The following is a 24,379-nucleotide window of genomic DNA, read 5'->3' as shown; positions in this document are numbered from 1 at the left end:
CTGTCCTCCCCAGATCTCTTGGGTACCAGAAATAAGAAGAATATTGGCAGGAGAACATCACTGCCTTGGTGGCTCTCTATCACACTGATTTGCAAAAGATGATCTGTGGTCTTTGGTATATTCCGCCACTTTTCAGGATTTGAGAGTAGTTGAGAAGGGAGAAAACCATGATTTGGAATCTTCTGACACTTTTCTCGAACAACATCCAGGGCCCATCTGTCTGATGTTGAGAGGCCATTGGTCCTTGAATTTTAATAGCTTCCCCACCCCCAGTTCTTGCTTGCTCGACCCACCTGACCACAGTCAGGAGTTGTTCTAGTGTTGGAATTTGCACTATGGGAAGAGTGCTCTCTCCCCTTCCCGGGCTTAAACTGGTTCCATCTGACTTTGTGTAGCCTCACCTTCTGTCTTTAGGGGATTAGCCATGAAAAGGTTCTTAAGCCTGTAACAGAGCTGGCTATTCCTTTTCCTTCATTTGGAATCAGGAAGTCCTGTAAGGTCTTTTTGATTTATCTGAGGACTCTGTCATGACTTTGTCTAATGGCTCCCCGAATTGCTAACCTCCTGAACGTTTCAAAGCTGCTAATATGGTTTTGGTCTATCACTGGACTCCTTAGTAAGCCAAGAAGAGCTACATAACAGCTGCATGGTGCAGCCCTTTGTCTCAATGGATCCCTTGTGGTACATGCACACTGCAGAAGATACCAAACAAACAAAACAAACCCTATGGCAGAGAGTTTCAGAGCATGGGTCAACTGACTCAGGTTCACGGGGCTAAAAACAGCAGTGTTGATGTTCCCACTCAGGCTGCTGTCAGGGCTTTGAGACCCGCCCCCCTCACCAGGTTTCAGAGCCCGGGCTTCAGTTTAAGTGGGAACGTCTACACTGCTATTTTTAGCCCTGCCGTGTGGGCCCAAGTCAGTTGACTCAGGCTTTAAGACTCTCTGCCATGGCGTGGTTTGTTGTGTTTTTCCCCCCCAGTGTAGACATACTCTTAGTGAGCCAGGCATAGCTACCTAACAGCTGCATAGTGCGGGTCTTTGTCTGACTGCATCTCTTAATAAGCCAGACGGTACTACAGAAGAGCACAGCCGTGTTGCCTCACTGAATCCTAGGGTGAACAAGACAGGCTTCCAGAAGGGTTACCACCCCTTGTTAGAGCAGGCAGAGTTAGTCAGTCAGATATAAGTGGTGAGCCAAGAGAGCCCTTACTGCCTGCTTGTTCCTCCATATGTGCGCTGCTCTCCCTCTCAGTTCTCTACAGTCGGCTGTATGAGGCATGGTCGACCCATAGTGAGCAGAGTTGCGTTAGTCTAGCAGATGTGGCATGACCGACCTGCCCTATGAGCAGGGTTTGGTTGGTTTGGAAGTTGTAGCATGGTTGATCACAGCATAAGCAGTGTCTGGTTAGTCCAGGGAGTTTTGAGCCCCCTTTTCTGCCAATGTCTCTATTCCTCTGATTGCATGTGAAGCGTTTAGCCATAGAGGCCTGCCCGGACACATTACGCTGGAATCTCATCTTTTATTATGCTTATTCTTTCTATGTCTGAAAACCTTGAAACCAGAGCTTTTAGCTCTGGAGCCTTCTGGTGATGAGTTAGAGGAACTGCTATCCCAGGAAGAAGAACAAGCCAATTGTCTAATTTTCTTGGACAATTTCTTGACTTCTTTTCCCCCTTCTTAATGTACTCCGTGATCTTCCTGCACAGGTCAGGTTGCAGTATCGGGGCCCAAAAACGCTAACACAGATTCAACTGATAATAGAGAAGAGTAAATCTTAGTTTACAACAGTAAAGCATCACAGGGTATTCGTGAGACCCTGAGTTCTAGTTCAGTGTAAACGGGAAAAAAACTGGAGCTGGAACAAAAACCGTACTTTTTTCAAAACTTAACTTAATACACAGAAAGGAAATGCTATACTGCTTTTGGCCTTCTTAGAGTTCATCCATTATGAAATGTTGTTTTACCCAACTACAATGCCAATGCAATGTCAAAACAAAAAGGCACCCTTAGGTTATGCGACTGTAAAAAGCAAGCTCTCTCTCTTTTGAAAAATGTGACTATGGAGAATCATGGGAAAGTTATGCAAATCACTCCTGTGGCAGGCATGAACACCAGTTTGAAAAGCCTTTTGGCAGCTTTTGATTCTATTATAGCTTCCTCAAAACTTCATCTTTTAAGTAATTTACATTAATTTACTGTGATGTTTCACTCTTTACACTTTACTATGGGGGGGGGAATTTTGGGGCAGCTTTACTAATCTAGACAGAATCAATCTATGACTTTATATAAATAACAACAATAATATGCATTTCTGTATACTTTTCCCATCCAATGATCTCAAAGCATTTTACAAGCACTAGTGAATTAAGCCTCACGCCACCTCTGTGAGGCAGGGAAATATTGTTATTGTGTAATAAGTGGTCTCAGACTGACAGGGCCAGCATTAGAGGGTAGCAAGCAGGCTAACTGCCCAGGACTATAGGGGGCCCCGCATGGCAGGGGTTGTGCTTCAGCTTCAGAAATGTTGCAGAAATCTAATGTGTGAGCAGGTAAGAGAGGCAGGGTGGGGGCCCACTCCGTAGTTTCTGCCCTGGGCCCCAGTGAGTCCAAGGCCGGCCCTGCAGATTGAATACCAAGATGCAATTTAATCATAAAGTTCTGCTGAACTCAGAACTGGTAAAAGCATAGCTCATGCAGTTTATGAACACCAAGAAACCCCTGAGATTTAATTACCTTTGATATGCAGCCTGGAACTACATGCTGTTGTTTGGAATATACTAAATGATTACAAAAGGTTTTTAGGTAGAAAAAAATGGAAGAAAAAATTATATGCTTCACTACCACTGAATATGATATCTACGAGGCAGAAAGAAAAGAAAAAATATAAATAAAAGCAGCTGTTTGCTGGAGGAGCAAGAGATATGACTGGTTTATGCTTGAAATAAATTCTAGTAGTCTCAGAAAGGTCACCACATTCACAATATGACAAACCAAAGCACACCAGTAACTGTAAAGTTAAGGCTGAAATACTGAGGCAAAGGGCCATATATTCCTTTCAAGCAGTATGTAGAGCCTCTTTTGGTAACAAATGGAGTTCTGCATGGGGGGTCAAGCTCAATACATGTCTCTGACAGGGTGCAGGGCTACTACTAGTTTGCTGCTAGAAAACAGGATTAACCCAATTAAGCTTCTTCCTCCCCTGGCACAAAGTGCTCAAGGGCAGAAGATGAAGGGCTGGATGCCACAATCCAGAGAACCCAGGGAGGAGGACTGGAACCTCTTTAAGAGTAGGTTGCTGGGTGACAGAAGGCATTGGAGCTGCAGGCTGAGGTGATGGCTTAGACTGGGATTTCCTGGTTTGGATCTCTCATAAAGTAATATTATTTTGCTGTAAGTAGTGCACTCTGAACACGTGGGGGAAACAGGTACAGGAGGAACACAAATGGCCAGACAGATGTCTGTGGGTTGTTTGGCTGGTTTTTCCTGTTCTACCTAGCAAACCACTCTGCCTATTTACAGTGGCCCTAAGTACTGCAGTGGTCTGAGATTAGCACATAATGATGTGTCTTATACTGTATGTGTTGTGATTCCCACCACGCAAACAAGTTACCTATTGAAGGAGCAGCGAGCTAGGGATGCCTTTACTTCCAATTACCTGATTTCTCTGTTTGTGTCACTGTTCTCCTGGGGCTGGAGTGAGGCAAGGAGTTCTCCAAGCCCATCTCCAGCCTTTCTATATCACCCTTTTCTTCCTTTTCCCTTGTAGGATGAAAGCAACCCTTCCTGTGATGAAAGGAGCACTGCAGGTGCTTTCTTTGGTGTCTGTCAAAATCAAGTTTTGAATTGGCCAAAGCCTAAGAGTGGTGTTCCCTTCCGCACCCCTCCCAAAAATGTATGAGGGCTGGTCTCTGCCATCCTGAGTGTCAGGGATTCAAGCTGAAAACTAGACCTTATTTAATCTGTGATTCTCCTAACTTTATTTGCCAACATAGAGTGTGGAAGAGAGCCATCCATGGAAGTATAAGGAGATGGAACTATAAGGCATAATGGAGATGCTGCAAAACCCACTGGTAGTGCATGACAAGTGTCATGGTGGGTCCTGCAATTCTGTAATAAAAAATGAAGGTGGTGCTGGAGTTTGTGGGGATGGCCGAGGGGGGTCAAACACCACACTACTGCCTTGAGATTTCCTGCAGTAATGCATTACATTCATTTCTTAAAGGTTCATCCAGATGGTGACTCCTGACTAAGGTATGGTAAAAAACTAAATATTTACTTCACCACATATTTGGTGCAGACATGGGCTTGATTCTGCTCTGGCATCACTTTTACACTGGTGTAAATCCACTAAGCAGAATTACCCCAATTTATACTGATGTACAGGAGACCAGAATCAAGCCCCATGTCTGCACCAAATACATGGTGTAGTAAAGAGGCTAGGACCTATGTGTCTCTAATCAACATTTAAACATGCTATTACAACTTCAAAATCATTACTTAATATTTGGGTTTTTAAAAGGGAGGGGAAGGGGATTTTGTGCATTTAACATAAGATAGCCCAACCCAGTTTTCTCTCAACAAAAGCATTTTCTCTAGAAGGAACTATTACATGCACTCAAATTGTCTATCAAACCATAACTGCTAATTAAGAACAAAAATGACTGTGAAATTGCAATATAGGAGCCATTTAATTTTACTGGAAATTCTAGGCCTTTACTGTCAGTGAAGTAACACCTCTCATCAGCCCTGCAGACACCAGCAATGAGTCACCGCTCCTTCTTTGGTTTTTTCCAATTAATGATGCAGACTGTTTTCATACACTTGCCACTGATTAACTATAGTTGACTGTTTTGTGGTTGCATTTGGTTATGCTACATATAATTCAGCAAACATGTCAGACAGTCAGAGTGCTACAGATGAGATTTTTTTATTCTGTTTGTTTGATGCTTTTTTATTCAAAGGTACTGTTTAATATTTGGAGTGAGAAACTTCAATATCAAATGAGAATCCCAAGAGGCTCTGTGTAAATATTCAACACCAAGAAATATCGCCTTCTCCTTTATTCATGTCACACCTGCAATTACTAGTAACAGCATGGCTGATTCGAGCGTTATGTGCCATCTAAATGTATAATGAAAAACAATGGCACTTGGGAATTATTTCCTCTAATACAGATTTAATTATTAATCAAAGCCATGATGTATACTAAATATTGGCAGAATTTCTTGGCAGCTGCAGGACGTTTATAGTCCTTTTCATTAAAAAGATACTGGGATCAATTCTGCTCTCATTTACATCCATACACCTTGACAGCAAATTTCAGCCATATATACTTTTTTTCTCCTCAGTATATTCACGGCTTTCCTTTCTTTTACCAATCAAGAGTTTTGCTGGGAAGTTTTTACTGTACTCATTAAGTTCTATATTACGTTTTACAAATAAATTACATCTATCCCTTTCATAAATATAAAGGGAAGGGTAACCACCTTCCTGTATACAGTGCTATAAAATCCCTCCTGGCCAGAGGCACAAAATCCTTTTACCTGTAAAGAGTTAAGAAGCTCAGCTAACCTGGCTGGCACCTGACCAAAAGGACCAATAAGGGGACAAGATACTTTCAAATCTGGGGGTGGGGGGGAAGGTTTTGGTCTGTCTGTTCTGTGTGCTTGCCGGACACAGATCAAGGAAGCAAGCAATCCAACTCCATTAGAATTAGTAAGTACTAGCAAGGGAATGCGTTAGTTTATTTATGGTTTTTTTTGGCTTGTGATTTTCTCTGTGCTGAGAGGAAGGTGTATTGCTGGTTTTCTTTTTTGTAACTTTAAAGTTTTGCCCAGAGGAAAATCCTCTGTGTTTTTGAATCTGATTGCCCTGTAAGATTATCTTCCATTCTAATTTTACACGGGTGCTTCTTTTACCTTTTTTCTTTCTAATAAAGTTCTGTTTCTTTTAGAATCTGATTGGGGTTTTTTTTGGTGTGTCCTAAAAAACGGTTTGTCTGTGCTCATCTTGTTTATTCTCAAGCCTCCCCAGGAAAGGGGGTGCGGGGGCTTGGGGGGATATTAGGAGGGAGTAGGGACTCCAAGTGGTCCTTTCCCTGAGTTTGTCTAAATCACTTGGTGGTGGCAGCGTTACCTAATCCAAGGTACAAGGGAGAATTTGTGCCTTGGGGAGTTTTTAACCTAAGCTGGTAGAAATAAGCTTAGGGGGTCTTTCATGCGGGTCCCCACGTCTGTACCCTAGAGTTCAGAGTGGGGAGGGAACCCTGAGAATCCCTTACATAGTTTTATATCTTAAAAAGTATTTTCAATAAAGAACACATAAGCACTTACCATTTCAGATAAGTGTTTTCACTGAAACCAAATAAATAAAATGCTGTGAAAATATCACATAATGAATCCTCAGATCAATCCTTAAACTCCCTGTTGACAATAGTAACTGGTGCCAATTGTGGTGCTAGTTTTTGTAACACAGGAATACCAGGAATGAGACCATGATTATTTCATAGGCCATTTAACAGCCAACAGGATTGATTCTGAATAATGGTTTAAAGATTGGATTTTTTTCATCCCTTTTAAATACAACATAGTGACCACAAGGGACAACTTGATAACTTTTGGTTACATTGACCTTTAGTGGATTTTAGTTCGTAATCTAGAGTTTAAAGGCTCTCTCTATGCTGCTAGCAATCACTTGAGATATTCAACAAACTTTAAATAAGTTTTCTGAATCGTTCTTGATCCACCTCCTGGAAGCCATAACAGCATCCTTCCCTCAGGACATGATATACATGTTATCCATTCATTATTACAGGATTTAACTTCACTTACGTAATCACTGATATCAAAGAGCCAAGTCTTGACACAAACCCATGACTTCCAAATCTCCAGATTTATGTTGTGATCTTCAGTACCTGGACTTAGAAACCAAATTTTCACCTCATATATAGTGCATTTAACAAACACCATTAAATTGTCTTTCTTCACTACTGTTAATTACACTACCTATGAACCTTGTATGTATCCTATTGCTAACCGCAAGGTGCATGATCATGTTAAGATCAATCTTATGAATAGTGAAAATTGCTATTGAAAAAACTGAAAGTATTAGGTTAAAGGTATTGTCTATTAAAACATGGTTAAGGTGGGGAAGGAAATGTGCGGCACTGAAAGCTAATCAGGGCGAAAACTTACTTGTGTTTCTAAATGAGACTGACCCAGAAGTCTGTTCAAAGTTCAAAATGATTTTTAATTAACTTTTACATTTGGAATTTAAACTAAATTGAAGCATATACTGCCTTTCTAAAAATAATACTAATATTATGTGCTTCTGCAGTGTCTGTCATTCAAAAATCAAAAAGTTCTTTTCAAACAAAAATGTATGAAACCTCACAACAAACCTGTAAGGTAGGTAACTATTGTCAGACCCATTTCATAGCTGGGTTAACTTAAATATAGATGTAAAGTGACTTCCAAAAGAAAATATAGCAAGTCTGTGGCAGAGCTGGGAATAGAAGACTCCTGTCTCCCAGTGCTCTTCTACCTATTAAACACACTGGGCTCAATTAAGAATGAGCCATAAGGTGTAAAGTTAAAACCTCCTGCCGCTTATTATAGGGGAGTTAAATGGGTGTATGTATATAGCATTGCAAAGAGATCTCAAACAGGATTAAGGTCGATCGATTATACTATACAAATGCCTCATAAACACATTACAAATTGGTCTGTGCTGAACACAAGTTAATTATCATCCTGTAAAAATAAGACAAACATTTAGAGCAGTGAGGGATTCTAAGTGATGACAAATTACTGCAAAATAGCTAATTACATTGGTTGAATCATTCTGTTTCTCATAGGAATTTTAAACAGTAAAAATATTATGCACTTTTAATGAATATCAGGCTTATTCTATAATTTTAAGCTTTGGCAAGGTTGGTAATGGCTCTCCAGGTCTATAAAACAATGCAGCATCTCAAATAAAGTGAATCATCTTCCTCTTTCCTTCCATCTGTTAGTGTCCCTTAAGATTCTGTCCTTAGCCTCTACACTGTCTTTCCTTCATGACCTTGTCTGCTCTTATGGTTTCAACTACAGCCTTGATGAGGATGATCTCAAATCTCTGTTTCTTATAACTGCATGCCTTCTGTTCAGTTCCTCATCTCCAGGTGTCTCTCAAACACCTCCTCTTGGGTGTCCAGCTACCATTACAAACTCTCCAAAATGGAACTTTTTCATCTTTCCTTTCAATACTTCTCCACTCTGTCTCTTCTCTATCTGCACTGAAAACACGATTAAGAATTTGTGTGCTACAAACTGAGAAACAACCTGTATTAGTTTTTATGAATATAGTGCATGACTCTCTTCTTTTATGGAGTTGGAGTTAGATCAAAAGGCATTGTTAAAAGAACCAAGCAGGGACAGTAAAATAATAGGCTAGATAAGGAACATCCCACCCAACAGTAAAGCACAGTAGCCAGGCTTATAGCCATGAAGAGGTGATGCCTATGTCCCAACCCTAGTGACATTGCTGTTTGGCCAAGGCTGATAAGAGAAAAACCAAAGGGAAACCCAAAGCCATTGCAGGAGCATAGGCCTAGAAAAGGGAGGAGAGTTAGGTGAGAGAGGTGAGGCTGCCCAGGGAGAATCAATGAAAACTGATAGGCTAAGGGGTACACAGAGACCATCTATTTTTCCCAGCCAGAGAGGGGGATTAGCTGGGCTGACAGGAACCTACAAAAGCTGGTGAGGAACGATGAAGGTGTAGGTCAGAGCAATGTGTCTAGTTTGTTTATTGTTTTTACCTTTTGCTTTATGTGCTTTGTACCTCTGGGGAAACAAATGAATAATACTTTGTTTTGAAGACCCTGTTTTGAGTTGCTTTAATCAACTCCCTGGTCGCAGGTTCCCAGAGTGAAAGGGCTTACGGGTTCCAAACGCAGTTCAGCCTATGTCATTAACCTGGCTGGGAACCAGGAAGGCTGCAACCCAGTGACCCAGTCCCAGAGTGGTTGGATTGCGTGGTTCTGCCTGGAGTGAAGTGCAGGAAGCCAGCCCTGTTACCTAACAGGTGCACTTGAGAGGGAGGGACTAAAAAAGGTCCAAGGTGCAGTTCTTCCTGTAACCATGACACTTTGTCTCCCAGATTTACAATCACAGTGGTATCTTTCCACTTTTCCTCATATACTTGTTTCTACTAAGCATGCCCCCTTTTTCTCTGTAATATAGCCATCCTCTTTTCATTCTTCCCTATTCCCTGAAAACCCTGTCCAGTTCTTGTCCATCATTATCTTGTCTGTTTTAAACTTCTCTAGACCTTCCCACCTCACCCATCTTTTCTCTCCAATCAAATCCATCTAGTGCTTCTAAAATCATTCTTCTCTCCTGCCACTCCAACAAAATTGCTGCCCTCTGAGAAAGCCAATGAAAGGGATTCAATCTGTATTCAAGTTTCATGTCCTAGTCTTCACAGCGTTACATAATCTTGGCCCCATCTGTATATTGGATCTCATTTTGTATGCTATTCCTGAACCTCTTTCCTTATTGCTCCCTTCATTGTTCTTCTTGCACTCATGGATATTCATTTCTATCACATTGCTCCTGTGCCAAGAACAATCGTAAACTCCCTGACCTCCAGCAAGCCCTCCTTCTGCTCTTGCTCCAAGAAAGTTTGCTACCTTCTTCGCCACCCAAATCCTCCTCCCATCTTCTCTTACTTGAGCTAGAGTTCCATGGCTCATCATGTCTTTGGCTTGTATAGCTTAGGATTGTAAGCTCTTCAGAGTTTACAAAGAATAAATACTAACCCAAGACCCCAGTCCAACCAGTCTGTTCTTATGCTTTTTACATTTACACTTTCTGAAGGCTAATTTCCATTCTCAGTAGAATCATTGCCTTTGGTGGAAGTAATTTATTTCTATAAACACAATAAGAGGATTAGACAACAGAGGTGAAAAAATAGTCTGTACTTTTAAAGTTGGAAAATTTCTACATATATAGGTATGGCGGGTGGCTCTGTAAAGGTTAAGCAACCTTTACCCAGATGCTTGGTGGTGTAAGCAGCCTTTTGGTTCTTTCTGTATTTTCTCCAAGGGCTTTCAGCTGAAAGACAATCAAATACCCAACTCTCTTATGGCTATTTTCACTGTACAGCACTGTATGCAGAGTAAATCACATGGTAGATGCCACATGATACAACGACTGAATATTTCAAAAGGAACAACAGCCAGATTAGAGATCTGTAATCAATTCTGACTGCACATGAACTCACATTTAATTTAACTAAATAGATCATGTTTAAAAAGGCAGATTTGTGGTGGCTGTTACACGCGTGCTACTTGGTGCACTACACACCAACAGTGATGTGTACATTATAAAACTCAGAGATTAGATTGAGAGAGATAAGCAGACGACTGTTACATCTAAGATTAAATTTATAGGGCTTATCTCACTCCTATTTAAGTCAACAGAAGTCTTGTCATTGACTTCATCACAAATTGGATCAGACCCATAGTGAATGAGCACTCTGGGAATGTTTTAGTAGACCAAAAATGTCCACATTAGTTCGATTCACTCATTTCCACCTTACTTAACATATGCAGATCATGCTAAAATAAACTAGTGCTTTACATGAAGCTGGGAGATAAATAGTTAATCTATGTAGCAAAAGGATATGAATAAAATTGTCATCCAAGTTGCAGACTGCTGCTTGGAGTTGATCTTCTAATTGCACCAGTTTCTCACTTATTGCTTCACATTTTTCACCAAGTTCTGCAGAAAATACGTGGAAGTCCTAGGAGTTGAAAAAGAAAAGAAAATGTGATTGCTATTTATTCCATTAGTACAGTTCAAATTCATGGCAAATTAAAGATAAAATAAATATTTTAAAAACAGTAAGACTGGATGGCTCAGGGAACTGGTAACAGGATGCAGTGCCTTGCATTGCTAGGTCACTCGTTCAAACCATGGTCCCATTTGTACTGACTGAAAGCTGTTATCGTATGATGATTTGGTGACCTATGTGAAATTAAATGACCTGTGGTCTCAATCCATCCCCAAGCAGCAAAATAAGTCATGATAATTGTCATACTCAGCAGGGAATTAAATGGTCACTGAGATTGAACTGCCCTCTCACAAAGTGGACCCAAAGTGGTCCCAGCCCTTCAGTGAAGGGGAATCTTGCATGGCCCATGCTGTTCATGTTCTATGGTTAAATAGACTATAGTCTCTAGGGGTACAATTTTCAAAACCATCAAAGTTCTATTTTTCAAAAGTGACTTAGACATTTAGGTCCAGTGACTTTCAATGAGACTTTCTAAGTGCCTAAGTTGCTTTTGAAAACATGACTTGGGTTCCTAAGTCACTGGTATTTTTCAAAATTTTACCTGAAGGCTATAAATGTTGACATCTCTTTCAAGCACTAAATTTGCTAATTTTTTTTGAAAAGACAAAAAAATCTGGTAAAGTGTTGAGAGACTTTGCTTGAACAATTCAGAATTTTGGGCGGGTTTGACATATGTGCCATTATTTAATGTTTTCACCTTAAGAACACTGAACATGAATTTATCTAATATAATAACTTTAATTTTGTTGGTTTAGACTAACAGTATTCTGCTATTGCATTACAAAGGAAAGCAAGAAAATATAAGTTTAAAAAACTAGTTGTTTCCCACAATTTTTATTTCAATCACAGTAAATTTTAAAATGTGTAGTGCTACTTCTACTTACAAATTTTGCAATTAACCAGGTTTAGAATATTTGCTACAGATATTTTCATTTGAATATTTCCTTGCAGTGTCATTCCTCATTAGGTGAATAGCAAATTGGCAAATGATTATTTTGGGGGGAAAAAAGTTCTAAAATTAATTGTAACAGTGAGACACGAAAAAGGCAATTTTGCTATTTTAATCTACACCTGCATCTACACTGGGCGATATGGCCAGACTCAGGGGAAAGCTAAGTATATGTAAATGGGTGATTAGGTACCAGATCTGAATTTCCATGACCACAGTATTTCGACAACCATGGTCAATCACTAACAGGTCAGCCTGAACTATTCTTCTCTTGCTGCATCCCCTACAAATTCATCCAAACAGGTGATGTTAATTTTACACATGCAGCTAGTGTCCTGAGTCTTATATGAGCCTCAGAATCCAAAATGCCAGCTGCTGTGATGCTTCCTTTAAACCAGGGCAAAGGATTCTGGGGCATATTCAGAAACCCAAGCATTCACTAATAATAAGTTAAACCAGAAATGTCTTCGTTGAGGAAAAATACAGCCGAGTGGGTGGGCTGGGGCAGGGAGCAACTGAGACAAGCTGGGGTGACCAAATAGCTTCACTGCCTGGCTCACCAAGGTAGGCAGGGCTTCTCTTAAGAAGCATGTGTGCTCTTCGCTGGGGTGTGCTGTCCAGCGTGAAGTATTTTGATTCCCAACTATATTGGTTCTGTGGATCTTTAGAGCATTGGCATAGTCATCCATGGTGTAACAGTGAATTTACACCAGTGATTAATTTGGCCCATTGCTTTTAAATTCAAAGGCAGGTGGGGAGAAGGCGGCCTCTCTCTATATTGACTGTAAATGTCCTTGTCTTAGAAAGGGGTAAAGAAAATGAGTCATCCATCAAGCTGGTAAATTGTTATTCAGTACACCAGCAAGCTCTTGTATGTTTTTTAGGGAGAGGGATAACCTGAGCAATTTACACAACTGGAAGGCTATTAGAGAATAGCTCTGTGAGAGGCATACAAGAAAAGATTGCAGCATTCTAAATAAACAGGCTCCAATGAGAGACTGCTGAATTGGAATTAATTTGCAAACTGGACACAATTAACTTAGGCTTGAATAGAGACTGGGAGTGGATGGGTCATTACACAAAGTAAAACTATTTCCCCATGTTTATCCCTCACCGTTTCTCAGACGTTCTTGTCAACTGCTGGAAATGGCCCACCTTGATTATCACTACAAAAAGCTCCCCACCCCCCCACTCTCCTGCTGGTAATAGCTCACCTTAAGTGATCACTCTCTTTGAGCTATAACTCACGAAAGCTTATGCTCAAATAAATTGGTTAGTCTCTAAGGTGCCACAAGTACTCCTTTTCTCTTTACAGTGTGTATGGTAACACCCATTGTTTCATGTTCTCTGTGTATATATCATGTTCTCTCCCCACTGTATTTTCCACTGAATGCATCCGATGAAATGAGCTGTAGCTCACGAAAGCTTATGCTCAAATAAATTTGTTAATCTCTAAGATGCCACAAGTCCTCCTTTTCTTTTTGCGAATACAGACTAACATGGCTGCTACTCTGAAACCTAAATAAACTTTGGTATCTCTAATGCTAGAAAGAGAAGAGTCAGTAAATCATTGATAGTCATCTAAAAATGATGATTACCTAGTGAAAGTTCCATCTTTGAATGCCAATTTTTTCTAAAGAAGTTCACCAGTCATAAGAAAATTAGATCTCCATACAGCCATCATTTCAAATGTGTCAATGTTGTGTGTGTGTGTGGCGGCGGAAGGGGGGGGGGTGGAGGTCGGTGCAGTGATGTTTTGCTCGGTACTATAAAATACAAGCACTTGATTTAGCAAGAAAAGCTTTTAACTAGGATTTGAAAGCTCTTACGTGCAGATTTGCTTTGATGGATAAAACATATGAATGAAGTTTTCCAAATCAAGCTATCACTGTGGACTGTGCACTTAAAATAAATGACCACAGTCCAGAACATGAAGAAGTGCTGTTTTAAAGTGACATGTAAACAAAAAGCAGGCTCTAGTTCCATAATATCACTATATTGAGTACTTTGGCTGGATCAGACTACAGTACATTGTTTTAATTAAGGGCTATTAGTATATTAGATTATAGATCAGACTCACGCTGCCAAAAACCATGAGATTTCCAAGGCTGGTTTGAAAAAAAATCATCATTGGAGGCAACAGGTAAAAAATACTGTGCAGATTAAGTGACTGTTTTTGAAAATGTGTGTCATTCTGAGTATATTTAAGCAAAATGATACAATAAGGGTATGTGTTATTTTGGGACGTCCCTGTTTTCAGGTGAGTTAAGTCAAGTCTGAGGTCAGAGTACTTTCCTAGAGCACTGTTGCACGGCCAGTTTTATCCCTAATATCAGTCACCTAACTAGCATAATTGCTGAAAGACAGGACTGGTTTCCAGAGTCCCTTGAACCCAACTCCTTTCTAAAGTTGCATTCATCTGTGCTTCCTGGCGTACGAAATACTGAGGAGCCTTAAGACATCTTCATTGCAGCATCAACTCATGTGATCGGCACCTAGGTCTGAGCGTCTGGGTTTGTCTAGCTCAGCTGTGCGTGGCCAGACCGCAAAGCCTTACCTGAGTTACTGTGTTCTCAGTGGTGTGCACTCACCCATGGATGTTGCTAGGACTGCTAAGGGCATATTCCATGGTTCTTAGCACTGCAGTAAGATGAGCTATCCTGTGATTCTTTCCCAGTGAATTGTCAGAGAACTTGTCTGTCCTTCTGGGCTCATGGGGTAATTGTGGGAAAGCACTGGAGGACTATCAGCCCTCAAAAGGTTTAGCCTGCGTCCACATTGCAAAATGGGTGGGTCATCAATCCAAGTGAAAGCCTCACTCCGATTTTAAGTTATCACCTCAGACAATCCAGCTAGCCCATGAGACAATTGTATGTGTAGATGGGAGGGAGGTTGAGGGCCACACCCAAATAAAAACCTGTGTTAATTCTGCAGTAAAGAAATGCCCTGGTCAATGAAGAACTATTCTGTGTTGGTCTATTTCAGACTAGTTTTACTCTGTTGACAACATAGGTCATCTCATTTGGGTCCTCCAGATCATCTCCTAAAGTCACATGCAAAAGGAGATCTTCCACCACCCCCTCTCTTTGCAGCTATGATCTGAGTATTAGTTGAAGTGGTCTCCTAATTAGCACCTTGCTTTCCCTTTTGTTTTTTGATTCAGCAGTTACAGGAGAAAGGTCCATCTTTTGGTATACCTAGTATTTCTTATCTTTTAGCTTTTGTGGGTAGGTGGAGAGGTCCTCCAAGCCCATGTCAGATCTTAGAGCAGCTTTTCCCCAGATAGAGGGTGCACAGACAGACCTCCCAACTTTTCTCCAGGGTCCCAGCTTTTATTTCTTTTTATAAAAAGTTAGTGTCTAGCTGTTACTTTGTTTTAAAAAAACATGTGAAAACATGACCCAAATGTACGTATGCAGCAATGTCTGCCTGAGTCTCCAAAGAGCCTGAAACAATAGTGTAGAAGTGTCAATTGTGCCATTCGTTTCAATGGCTAAAACGCCAGTGATGATACTTTAAATGTCAACATTTTCAACTATTCCACTGTTCAGCAAAGCACATAAGAAAGAAGAGGAAGCATCATGTTATAAGAATCTGTACAATCTACTCTGTATGTCTGCATCCTTAAGTAAGACTTTAACAAACACCTGTAAGGGTTGGAGGGCCATGATTGGTTTCCTTTTTCTGAAGCAGGACCCCTCAACTTTAAAAAGTTTGGGAAATGCTGCCTTAGAAAATTCCCATTTTCTTCCTCTTTTTCCACTCAGATGTCCGGTGTCACTCCAGGCTGTATATCAATGTAATCTCAAATAAAATCAACAGTTACTTCAGATTTACACTGATGTAACTAAAAATAGAATCTTTCTCCTTTCCTGTTTGCTCATCCCATTCCAGATAAATCCTTTTTCTGTTCTGTACCAGCTGGACTGGATGTTTTATCTCTTCCTCTCTTTTGATTTGTCAGAGTCACTCCTCAAGTTTGCACTGCTTGATAGACTTAGATAACCTGGAGACATTCTCCGGTTATGAGCACTCTTTAGGGAATTGCCAATGTTTCCCATTTAAACTTGAGGCTTAGCTTGAGACTTCAACCCCTCAGGCTAGTCAGGATGTCAAAGCTGTTCTTTATTTATTCTTTTGACTGGCTGAGGAGCCAGAGCTCCAAGCACTCTTTTAGTGTGACTTCCAGCTCTAAAATGAATTTGAGGGCAGTTAGTTTCCAGATAAATGATGCATACAATCATGTACCCATGTGCTGTTGCAGAGATGCTGTACAAAAACTGTCACAGGATGAAGTGCTAGGCAAAGAAATGGCTAATTTTTAAGCTTCCTTTGCTTTTGAGAAACAGCAGTCCCTAACACAGTGTATCCAAGCATCTCAGAGTGGTGATTTAAACAGTGCAGTTGGGGAAAGGGAGACTGGTTTCTGCAGATTTGTCTATGCTGCAAGTGAAGGCGTGATTGTTGCATGTGGATAGGCATAGCCACCTTAGCTTTAGGTACATCTACACTGCATGCTTCTTTCGGCGTCGTATAAAGTACATAGCCCCCCTACTAAGGTATAATAGCAGTGTAGCCAGGGAGCCATAGCTTAGGCAAGCAAAGACATACTGACGGGTGTGGGTACGTACCCAAGTACATACCCTACGTGGCCCTCTACAAGCCCAGGCACTACCTCACCATCTACACTGCTGTTTTTAGCATTGTAGTGTCAGGCTGACTGCTTGCTGCTGGAGCCTTTCCCCTCTGTGGGAAAAGACTCCCCCAGCAGGGCCAAGCTCTGGCAGCTGGGAGGCAGCAGGGAAATGCTGTGGCAGGGGAGAGGCAGCGGGGAAAGGCTCTGGTGGCTCCTTGTTGCTAGATCCTTTCCCCGCAGCAGGGAAAATCCTACATACCTTGGGTCCTTGGAGGGTTTGTACTCTGGTTGTTAGCACATGCTGAAGCGCATGCCACCACGTCTACACTGCTATGGTTACCCATGCTAGCTACATTAAAGCTAGTGTAGTAAGCCTACCTGTGCTACACTGGCACCTTCACTTGCAGTACAGTGATGTCTTCTAAGAGGAAAAGTAACGCTGTTCCCTCCAACTCTGTGACTCTTTGGTCTGTTCTTACGATAACCGTGAAACTTACAGACTCCTGTTGGCTAAGCATTTGGGAAAGCAGGATTCTAATTTCATTATCATAATTGCCAACTAGAAAAGAGGTATAGTAAGGAAAAAAATGTCCCACATCACACACTAGCGTTTGAGGAAGGAACACTATTCTCCACTTAGCTTTGGCCCCATAGATCACAGCAAGAAACCCGCTAACCCCACTTCCCACTTCAATCCCAGAATGACTCAGTGAAGTCAGGTTTTCTTTTAGGTGCAACATGGAAAAACTGGCTCATGCCGGAAGGAAAACAGAATAAATGTTTGCAAGTCAACAACCTGAACTGAGTTTTCTCAGTTCTAGTGGGCAGACTGTCAATCATCTGCTAATAAGGTAAGAAAGTATTATCTGCACTTTACAAATGGCAAAACGAAGGCACAGTGTTTAAAATGACTTTTTTACAGGCAAAACAGCAGCAGAGCTGTGCTCAAAACCCATAACTCCCAGATACCAGCACTTCACTTTGACCACTATATTTAGTATCAGTGGATCAAATTACTTCAAATACATAAATATCTAGTGGGCTTAATTGTCTACTAACTTATACCAGTTAAACCCCTATGTAAACTTCAGTGAGTTCAAAAGATCTACTCTTAACATACACCCATGTAAGTGAGATTAAAGTCAGATCCAGTACACAAACTGCTGCATATTTTCATTCCTTCCAGTTTGGCTTGTCCATTTACATCAATGCTAAGAAACACAAACTACATGTATATTTATCTTCATTTTAGCACCTCGCTTATTTTTGTTAGCAAGCATGTCTTATAATAGTAATTTATTTCTGATGCATTACTGCTTTCTCCTGTTGCAAAGAGCTAAATAAAACTATAAAGAGAGAATGAGCATTCAGAAAGGAATTATGAAGATGTCAAATTGGTTTGACAAGGAACTCTTGAGGTTTTTCTACCATTCCAAACAAAAACAGGCCCATGACAGTATTACTTTTGGCATACCGACAAAACCAACGTTTTGATACATCTTTGTACACTGTTCTCAAGTTCATGTGACAAAAGCACCCATTTACGTAATGCCAAATTCTCGCTGCTACTGAGTTAATTACACAGATGTACATCTGAAGTGAGATCAGAACATACAACATATACTTAGAGGAATGATGGGCTTGTGGTTAAGGCACTGGTCTGGAACTTAGGAGAGCTGCGTTCTTTTTTCTGGCTCTGCTACAGACTTCTTGTTTGACCTTGGGCAAGTCATAGACTCCTTCTGTGCCTCGGTTTCCCCATTATAAAATAGGGATAATAATGCTTTTGAGCTTCAGGGGGTAGCCATGTTAGTCTGGATCTGTAAAAGCGGCAGAGAGTCCTGTGGCACCTTATAGACTAACAGACGTATTGGAGCATGAGCTTTCGTGGGTGAATACCCACTTCGTCGGATGCATGGAATGGAGATTTCCAGAGGTAGGTATAAATAGTGTCTTCTCTATTTAAATTGTAAACTCTTTGAAATAGGGACTGTCTTTTGCTATGTGTATGTACAGTGCCTAGCACAATGTGGGTCTTGTTTTTAGGGCCAGTAGGTGCTACTGTAATACAAATAATAAATAAGGGAAATAGAAGACTTGTAATTCAGCTGTTCAGATGACGAATGGACCAAAATATGGGTGAGTCTGTGGACCAGTCTTCATATATTATTCTTGAGTGACTGCACTTTTACCTTGTTTCTAGGTAGAGCCATAGCACTGTTAATAACTGCTATTTTGGGGAAGGTTGGGAGAAGAGGAGCATATGAGTATTGTCAAATGTTGCAAGATCAAATATTTGTGTAGGTTTTGAGCTTTTTCTTTTCCTAGCTGAGACCCTCTTGGTGCTCTAATTTATAATACTAACAATTACAACATTTATACAAATCCATGATTCATCTCTTCAAAATGTTTTTGCCCAGGCTGCTTGAGCTTGCCAGTCCAGACCTATCCTTCAGTAACCATATGGAAATCCAGGTTGACTGCCGACACAGACAGGGGCATGGCTGGGTAGCTACAGTCTCTCTCCATGGTCAGTTCTAAGAGGGAGGGAGTTTTTTGTTTACAATTCTCTCAGTGTTGGGTAGGCACAGAGTCAAATCAGGCAGAACAGTTCCAGCTGGTGTCTCACTAGTAAAGCACCAGGTGCAGGATTTAGCCTATAAACAATTAATATGACATTGGTCAACTAACCCGCTCGGTATGTTAAGACAGCAGCCAAAACAAAGCCCCAAAATATAAATAATTGGAAAAACTGGTTTAATGACTTTGTCTTTTTTTTTTTTGTAAGATAAAAAGAGCATTGCGTGTTCCAGTGTATGTACTTCATTTATAAGAGTTTCTAAACTTTAATCTGGAAAACACCCCAAATGGTCTGCAGCAAGTACTTATTCGAAATATTTCTTGTTGTTGATTTGCATAATGAACAGTGTGTAACTAGGTGCTCTGTACCTCAGACTCATAGATAATTAGCTTAAAATGTGTTCCCCATCCAGTGCAATTTGGAAATAAAATATGAATGAGAAAAACGTTTAAAAGGGCCTTAAATCCAGTCCCTTATTGGAATTTAATTAGGGGCTCGAGATTGTGGGCACCAGTGAGATCACTGACTGAAATGTAGGCACAAAAGTACAAATTGGGCTCAGCAATGATAATCGCACAGTTTTTATAATGTAGAGAACCTGGAGGCCTCAGGTATAACTAAATCCCCAAAATTCCAATAGGCAACATGGCCCAATAACCGTCTCTACCTTTTGACGCTGTGTATCACTACCCACTGTGCCGCTGTGTGGTGGTTGATTTTTTTTTTAAAGAAACATTCACACACAAGTTAAGAAAGGCACCAACTTTCCAAAAATAACATGCGAGTTCATTTCCCATCATGCTGAATGCTAACCTTGTAGATAAACATCGTACTGCAAGGATGTCTACAGATCTTTTGTGCCACTGCTAAATTAAAATTTAGGCTCCTAAGTGAGATCTACTGCAAAGACTCAATTTCTGCTCTATCAGTAGATTCATATATAATTTAAAAAATATTTTGAAATAATAGTGTGCAGTTATTCTGGATGCATTGATAGTAACTCCATTGTTAAGTCAAGTTTTGCACTTAACGAAGGGAATCAACCTGTTTGTTACATGTGAATAATACAGCCCATCCTCCCCAAAATTACAGCACTTTCTCTGAGTATGGAATGAATTTTTTGAAAATTTACAAATAAATCAGATAACTGGATCCAGAATTACAATTAATTAATACTGAATCCCGTAATAAATTTAGCACCTAGTCCAGACCTATGACATCATAAGGGGAAAAAATGAAAAAAAATCAAATACGTCTTTAAAATGAGTTTAATTTAATCTGGGTCCACAAATTCTAAAATGCCTTACTCTTAATCATATGACTACTGCATATGTCGGTAGTGGGTAATTACAACACCCCTAGAATATAGTTTACACTAAACTACTGAAATGTGCTCTCAAGCTTAACTCCATCTTAATGTAATAATAATATTATCTGGGTATATTATCTATATATGGAAGAGAGCTGCTTCTTCTGTTAAAATAAACAATTCCCTCCCTAGTTTAGACAAGCAGTGTCACTGGATACCTCGTTAGTAGGTCATGAAAAATATACACCAAGGTCTTCACAAGATATGAGTATAAAGCAATGTATTGATTTTTTCAGGGATGGGGGGAGGAGAGGTCATGCTGTAGATAGATAGTTTCAACTGTTGTTTAACACTGACGACAGAGTGCTGAGAATTGTCTTATATGGGGTGACACAAGTCACCAATGCTCTCAGTAAAAGTGAGTATTCTACATTTTCTAAAACAAATTCACAATCCTCTACTTCTAAAAAAAGGAGGTAACAGCTAAAAAATCGAGAGGGAACAGTGCCTTTCAGCATCTTTCATGCCTAGTATTGGCACTAGTAATACTTTTACCCGATGCTCGAAAATATAGAGGCAGGCAAAAACCCTGCCAGTGACATAGAAACTATTCCAACCGCTTCCTGATAGGAGATCTGCTCTGTGGATACTGCACAACAATATCTCAGAGAAGTAAATGGGCTCTGCCTCAAGCTCAATGTACTAACACAAATCCTCCCGCTTGCTGGTTACACTAATGCTGCAAGCAAACCTAACTCTGACAGCACCTTAAGACTTGTTTGGTTATTTTATGCACTGAATGTTACTGCTAGGAGACATTAATACAGTCTGAGAGAGATAAAATTATTGTATGGATTTTTGTGCATGCAGAGGGTGTAGTTTTTGAAGTGGTTTATTTTTGTAGCTCCTAAAGCAGACAGAAATATGTACAAAATGCACTTGATTGTTGTAAGATATATTTGTGGCGGTGGTGGGAAGATTTCCTCAGCTTTCTAATGCGAAGGGGACTTATTCACCACTCCTCCCCTTTTCAGCTGGGGGTATACAACAGACGTTGCTGCACCTGCATTAACGTATCAGCACACTGGGCTTTAATAGGAGATCAGAATGTGGTTCATCATATTTTCTTAAAAGACATTTTAATCCCTACTTCCAACTGGCAGACAGTATACAGTACCACTTAGCTATAAATATATGTTTGGTCAACTTCTCCAGTGCAGACACCATCCTCCCCTCTGAATTCTAATTCAACAGTTTGTATATAGGAATTAGTGAAGTTAGCACACTTTTTTTTTGTCACTGTTGTTTTCACCACAAAGTTCCTCTTCACTCCAGTCTCAGATACATCCCCCAAACTGGCTCCTCCTATATCGTGACACAGTAACAGTAAGCAAGCTGTCTAGTCTTCAAATTAATCAAATTGTGCCCCTCATAAAACTTTCAGCACAAAAAGCCTTAGAACTATTGCTACAGCATAACCAGTGAGACATTTTCCGCCTGGCTTGAATTAGACCTGATATTTCGTTTACGCCCATTAAAAACTGTTTGAAGTAATTTAAAATACAAGATGGGGTTTCTGCTTTCAGACAGACATTTCACATTACCACTTTTTTTTTTAGAACATTCAGGCTTCATTTTCAGAAGTGCTGATTTCCCACCACTCCGAATGAAATTAATCAGAGCTGTGGGTACTCAGCACCTCTGAAGAATCAGACCCATGTATGTTGAAAAGTACATGTACACATGAATACTTGACTATATGCCTAAACCACATGTAGGTGTAATCTCATACCATACTCAGACAGTGAGTTATCTAGCCACACAATGGTCAGACTACACAAGGAGAAAACATTTCTCCATGTTCTGCATCACTTAATGTGGGGGTCACTGTAGAATAGGGGGTGGCACTGACTACTGAGAACAGGTCCAAATTCTCTCTGTGCATAATGTACAACACCCAGGATAATATGTGCAGAGCAAGCATCAATGTGCAAAACTGCATGCATCTATTCAAGAAACCACCACAGCTGCACTAACCATTCTCAGGATCTGTGAGTGACATGACTATTACAATCTACTGGACAGAAGCAGCAGTGGTTCACCATCCATAATGGTTTGTAAAGTTATCATCCTATTACTGGCAATGAGTGACCATCCAGCGACTGCCACCAGACAAGCTGGGCCCCAATACTGACTACTGCCTTGCAGTTCTGTTCCAGAGATACCACATCATGGGAAGCTCTGGCTGACCCTCTGTGCGCCACCTTTGGGTTTGTGACTTAATTTGGATGCGCAGACCAAGATGAACGGTGTGGGACTGTACTTCTCTGTTTTTGTATGTCACAGCCTGAGTATGTCTTGTGTGACTATGGACACAAGAGCTGATCACTGCTTGTGCATCTCACCCTCCAAACATCTCGCCCTCTGTCAGAGCTCTCTGCATGTCTGAGTGACAGGGATTGGCATGTTCGAGCACACTGGTGAGAGGAGAGGGGCTATGTGAAACATAACCCAAGCAAACTCCAAAACATGACTAGGAACACAGCAAGCCAGGGCTTATCAGACATGCTTTAATTCTTGCCATCCCATCAACCTTCTGCCAAGAAGGAAGCTGCCGCATGGGCATGTGGGGGTGTTCAGGAGCAGCTTCAACACGACAACATGCATCAGAGCTGCTTCTTATGTGCAGCGACCCAAGTACTAAGGTTCCCACTCAGGTTCTTTGCAATTATGTGACACCTCGCTACCACCTCTCACATTTCCTCAGCTCAGTCTGATCTATCTTCCCACCTCCTCTGCAGTGGTACAGAATACTGGATGTTGTGGCACATGGGTATGTTAATTACTGCCAAAATCATGCTGCAAGCCTGACCATTCTGTCCCCTCATGTTTCCTGTATTACAGTTGCTGAAGAACGTTCTTGGAAGAGCATCCACACTGGTCTATATTTTTCTGCTGTCCTCCAGTGTTCAGTCACACAGACACCTTGCCATGTTCTGTGTGAGAACACGTTCCCATCTCTTCTCTGTATTCCCTCTGTCTGAATGATACAGTATCTCTGGGCTGGGCAGGCTTTTGAATATGCAAGTGTACTTCTGCTACTACACTGGCTTCATTGAATGTACCTGGGATAATTCCAGTTCCTGTTGTGAGATGTTCCTGTGGGTAATGTCATCTACTGGCTTGCAAGTGATAATCTGCATTGGGCCAGAACTGTTCATAGAAATTGCTTTCTGGTGTGCACATCCATTTGTGTAAGGAGTCAGCATAGCTGGATATGATTTGCAGGTGGCTCACAGTGTAAGTAATTCCTTTTTCTAACTCTGTCTAGTCACCATGATCCAGCAACTGTCCTGCAGCTTTCTGTATCACTGCTGTGTATTAGTCTGCTGGAGGTGTTTACATTCTGTGTCTCAGGCCATATGCTGCCTGTACTATCTTGTAAAGACTCCGCTATCTTGGCAGCTGCCTGTGGCTGATGACTGGACACTGTCCATGTGCCATTGTTGTCATTCTTTTCTGACAACAGGTGTTTTCTCTGCCTTGGTGCCTGCGGGATTCTGTACTCCTTTTGTGTGTCAACACTGTTCAGAGGCCTATGCAGGGCTTTGTCCTGATTCACAGCTGAGGCCAATGGCATGAGAGGCAGTTTCCATCATCTTGAACTAATTTTTTGCTTAGATAACCTTCACCCACAAAAGCATCTTCCTGCGCATGATGTCATCATGCACAGCTGAACTTTCTCTGGCATGTGTAGTCTCATTTGGGCGTGATCTCACAGTCTGGCTGTCCACAAAGACAGTAATTTTAGTTCATCTCTTGAGGTAGGTTATCTTGTCTGGATTTTTCCAGCTTCTATGCAGCCTTTGGATTTACTGGTGGTAATACAGAGTAGTGGCTTGTGCAGATGGCTACCCCATATTGCAACCCAGTAACAGTTCATTTTTGAATTTGCATAGCTGGACAGCAGGGGGGTATATATACTACTATGGGATGTGAAATAAGGTTTACTTCCTGTGTAATTAATTTGCTAGCTGTAAGTGGTGCATGTCAACTAAACTT

At 40.9% G+C, this 24,379-nt stretch overlaps 1 protein-coding gene across 5 annotated transcripts in view; it reads right to left on the bottom strand.

The window, feature by feature from the left end:
- The window catches only part of DISC1 (DISC1 scaffold protein), a 369,386-nt gene that overhangs the window by 5,306 nt on the left and 339,701 nt on the right, over positions 1–24,379 (bottom strand). For 3 of the 5 annotated variants that reach the window (XM_043543293.1, XM_043543291.1, XM_037895243.2), the window contains one exon: positions 10,674–10,791. In XM_043543293.1, coding sequence (XP_043399228.1) covers positions 10,674–10,791 — 118 coding nt within the window. Of the gene's footprint in view, positions 1–10,673; positions 10,792–24,379 lie in introns of those variants that run through there. The other 2 variants (XR_006289703.1, XR_006289704.1) reach the window with 2 other exon arrangements.

The sequence above is a fragment of the Chelonia mydas genome, chromosome 3, assembly GCF_015237465.2.
Source record: "Chelonia mydas isolate rCheMyd1 chromosome 3, rCheMyd1.pri.v2, whole genome shotgun sequence".
Taxonomy (NCBI): Eukaryota; Metazoa; Chordata; order Testudines; family Cheloniidae; genus Chelonia; species Chelonia mydas.
Note: the sequence above shows the minus strand (reverse complement) of the source record. Positions and strands in the feature narration are given on the sequence as shown.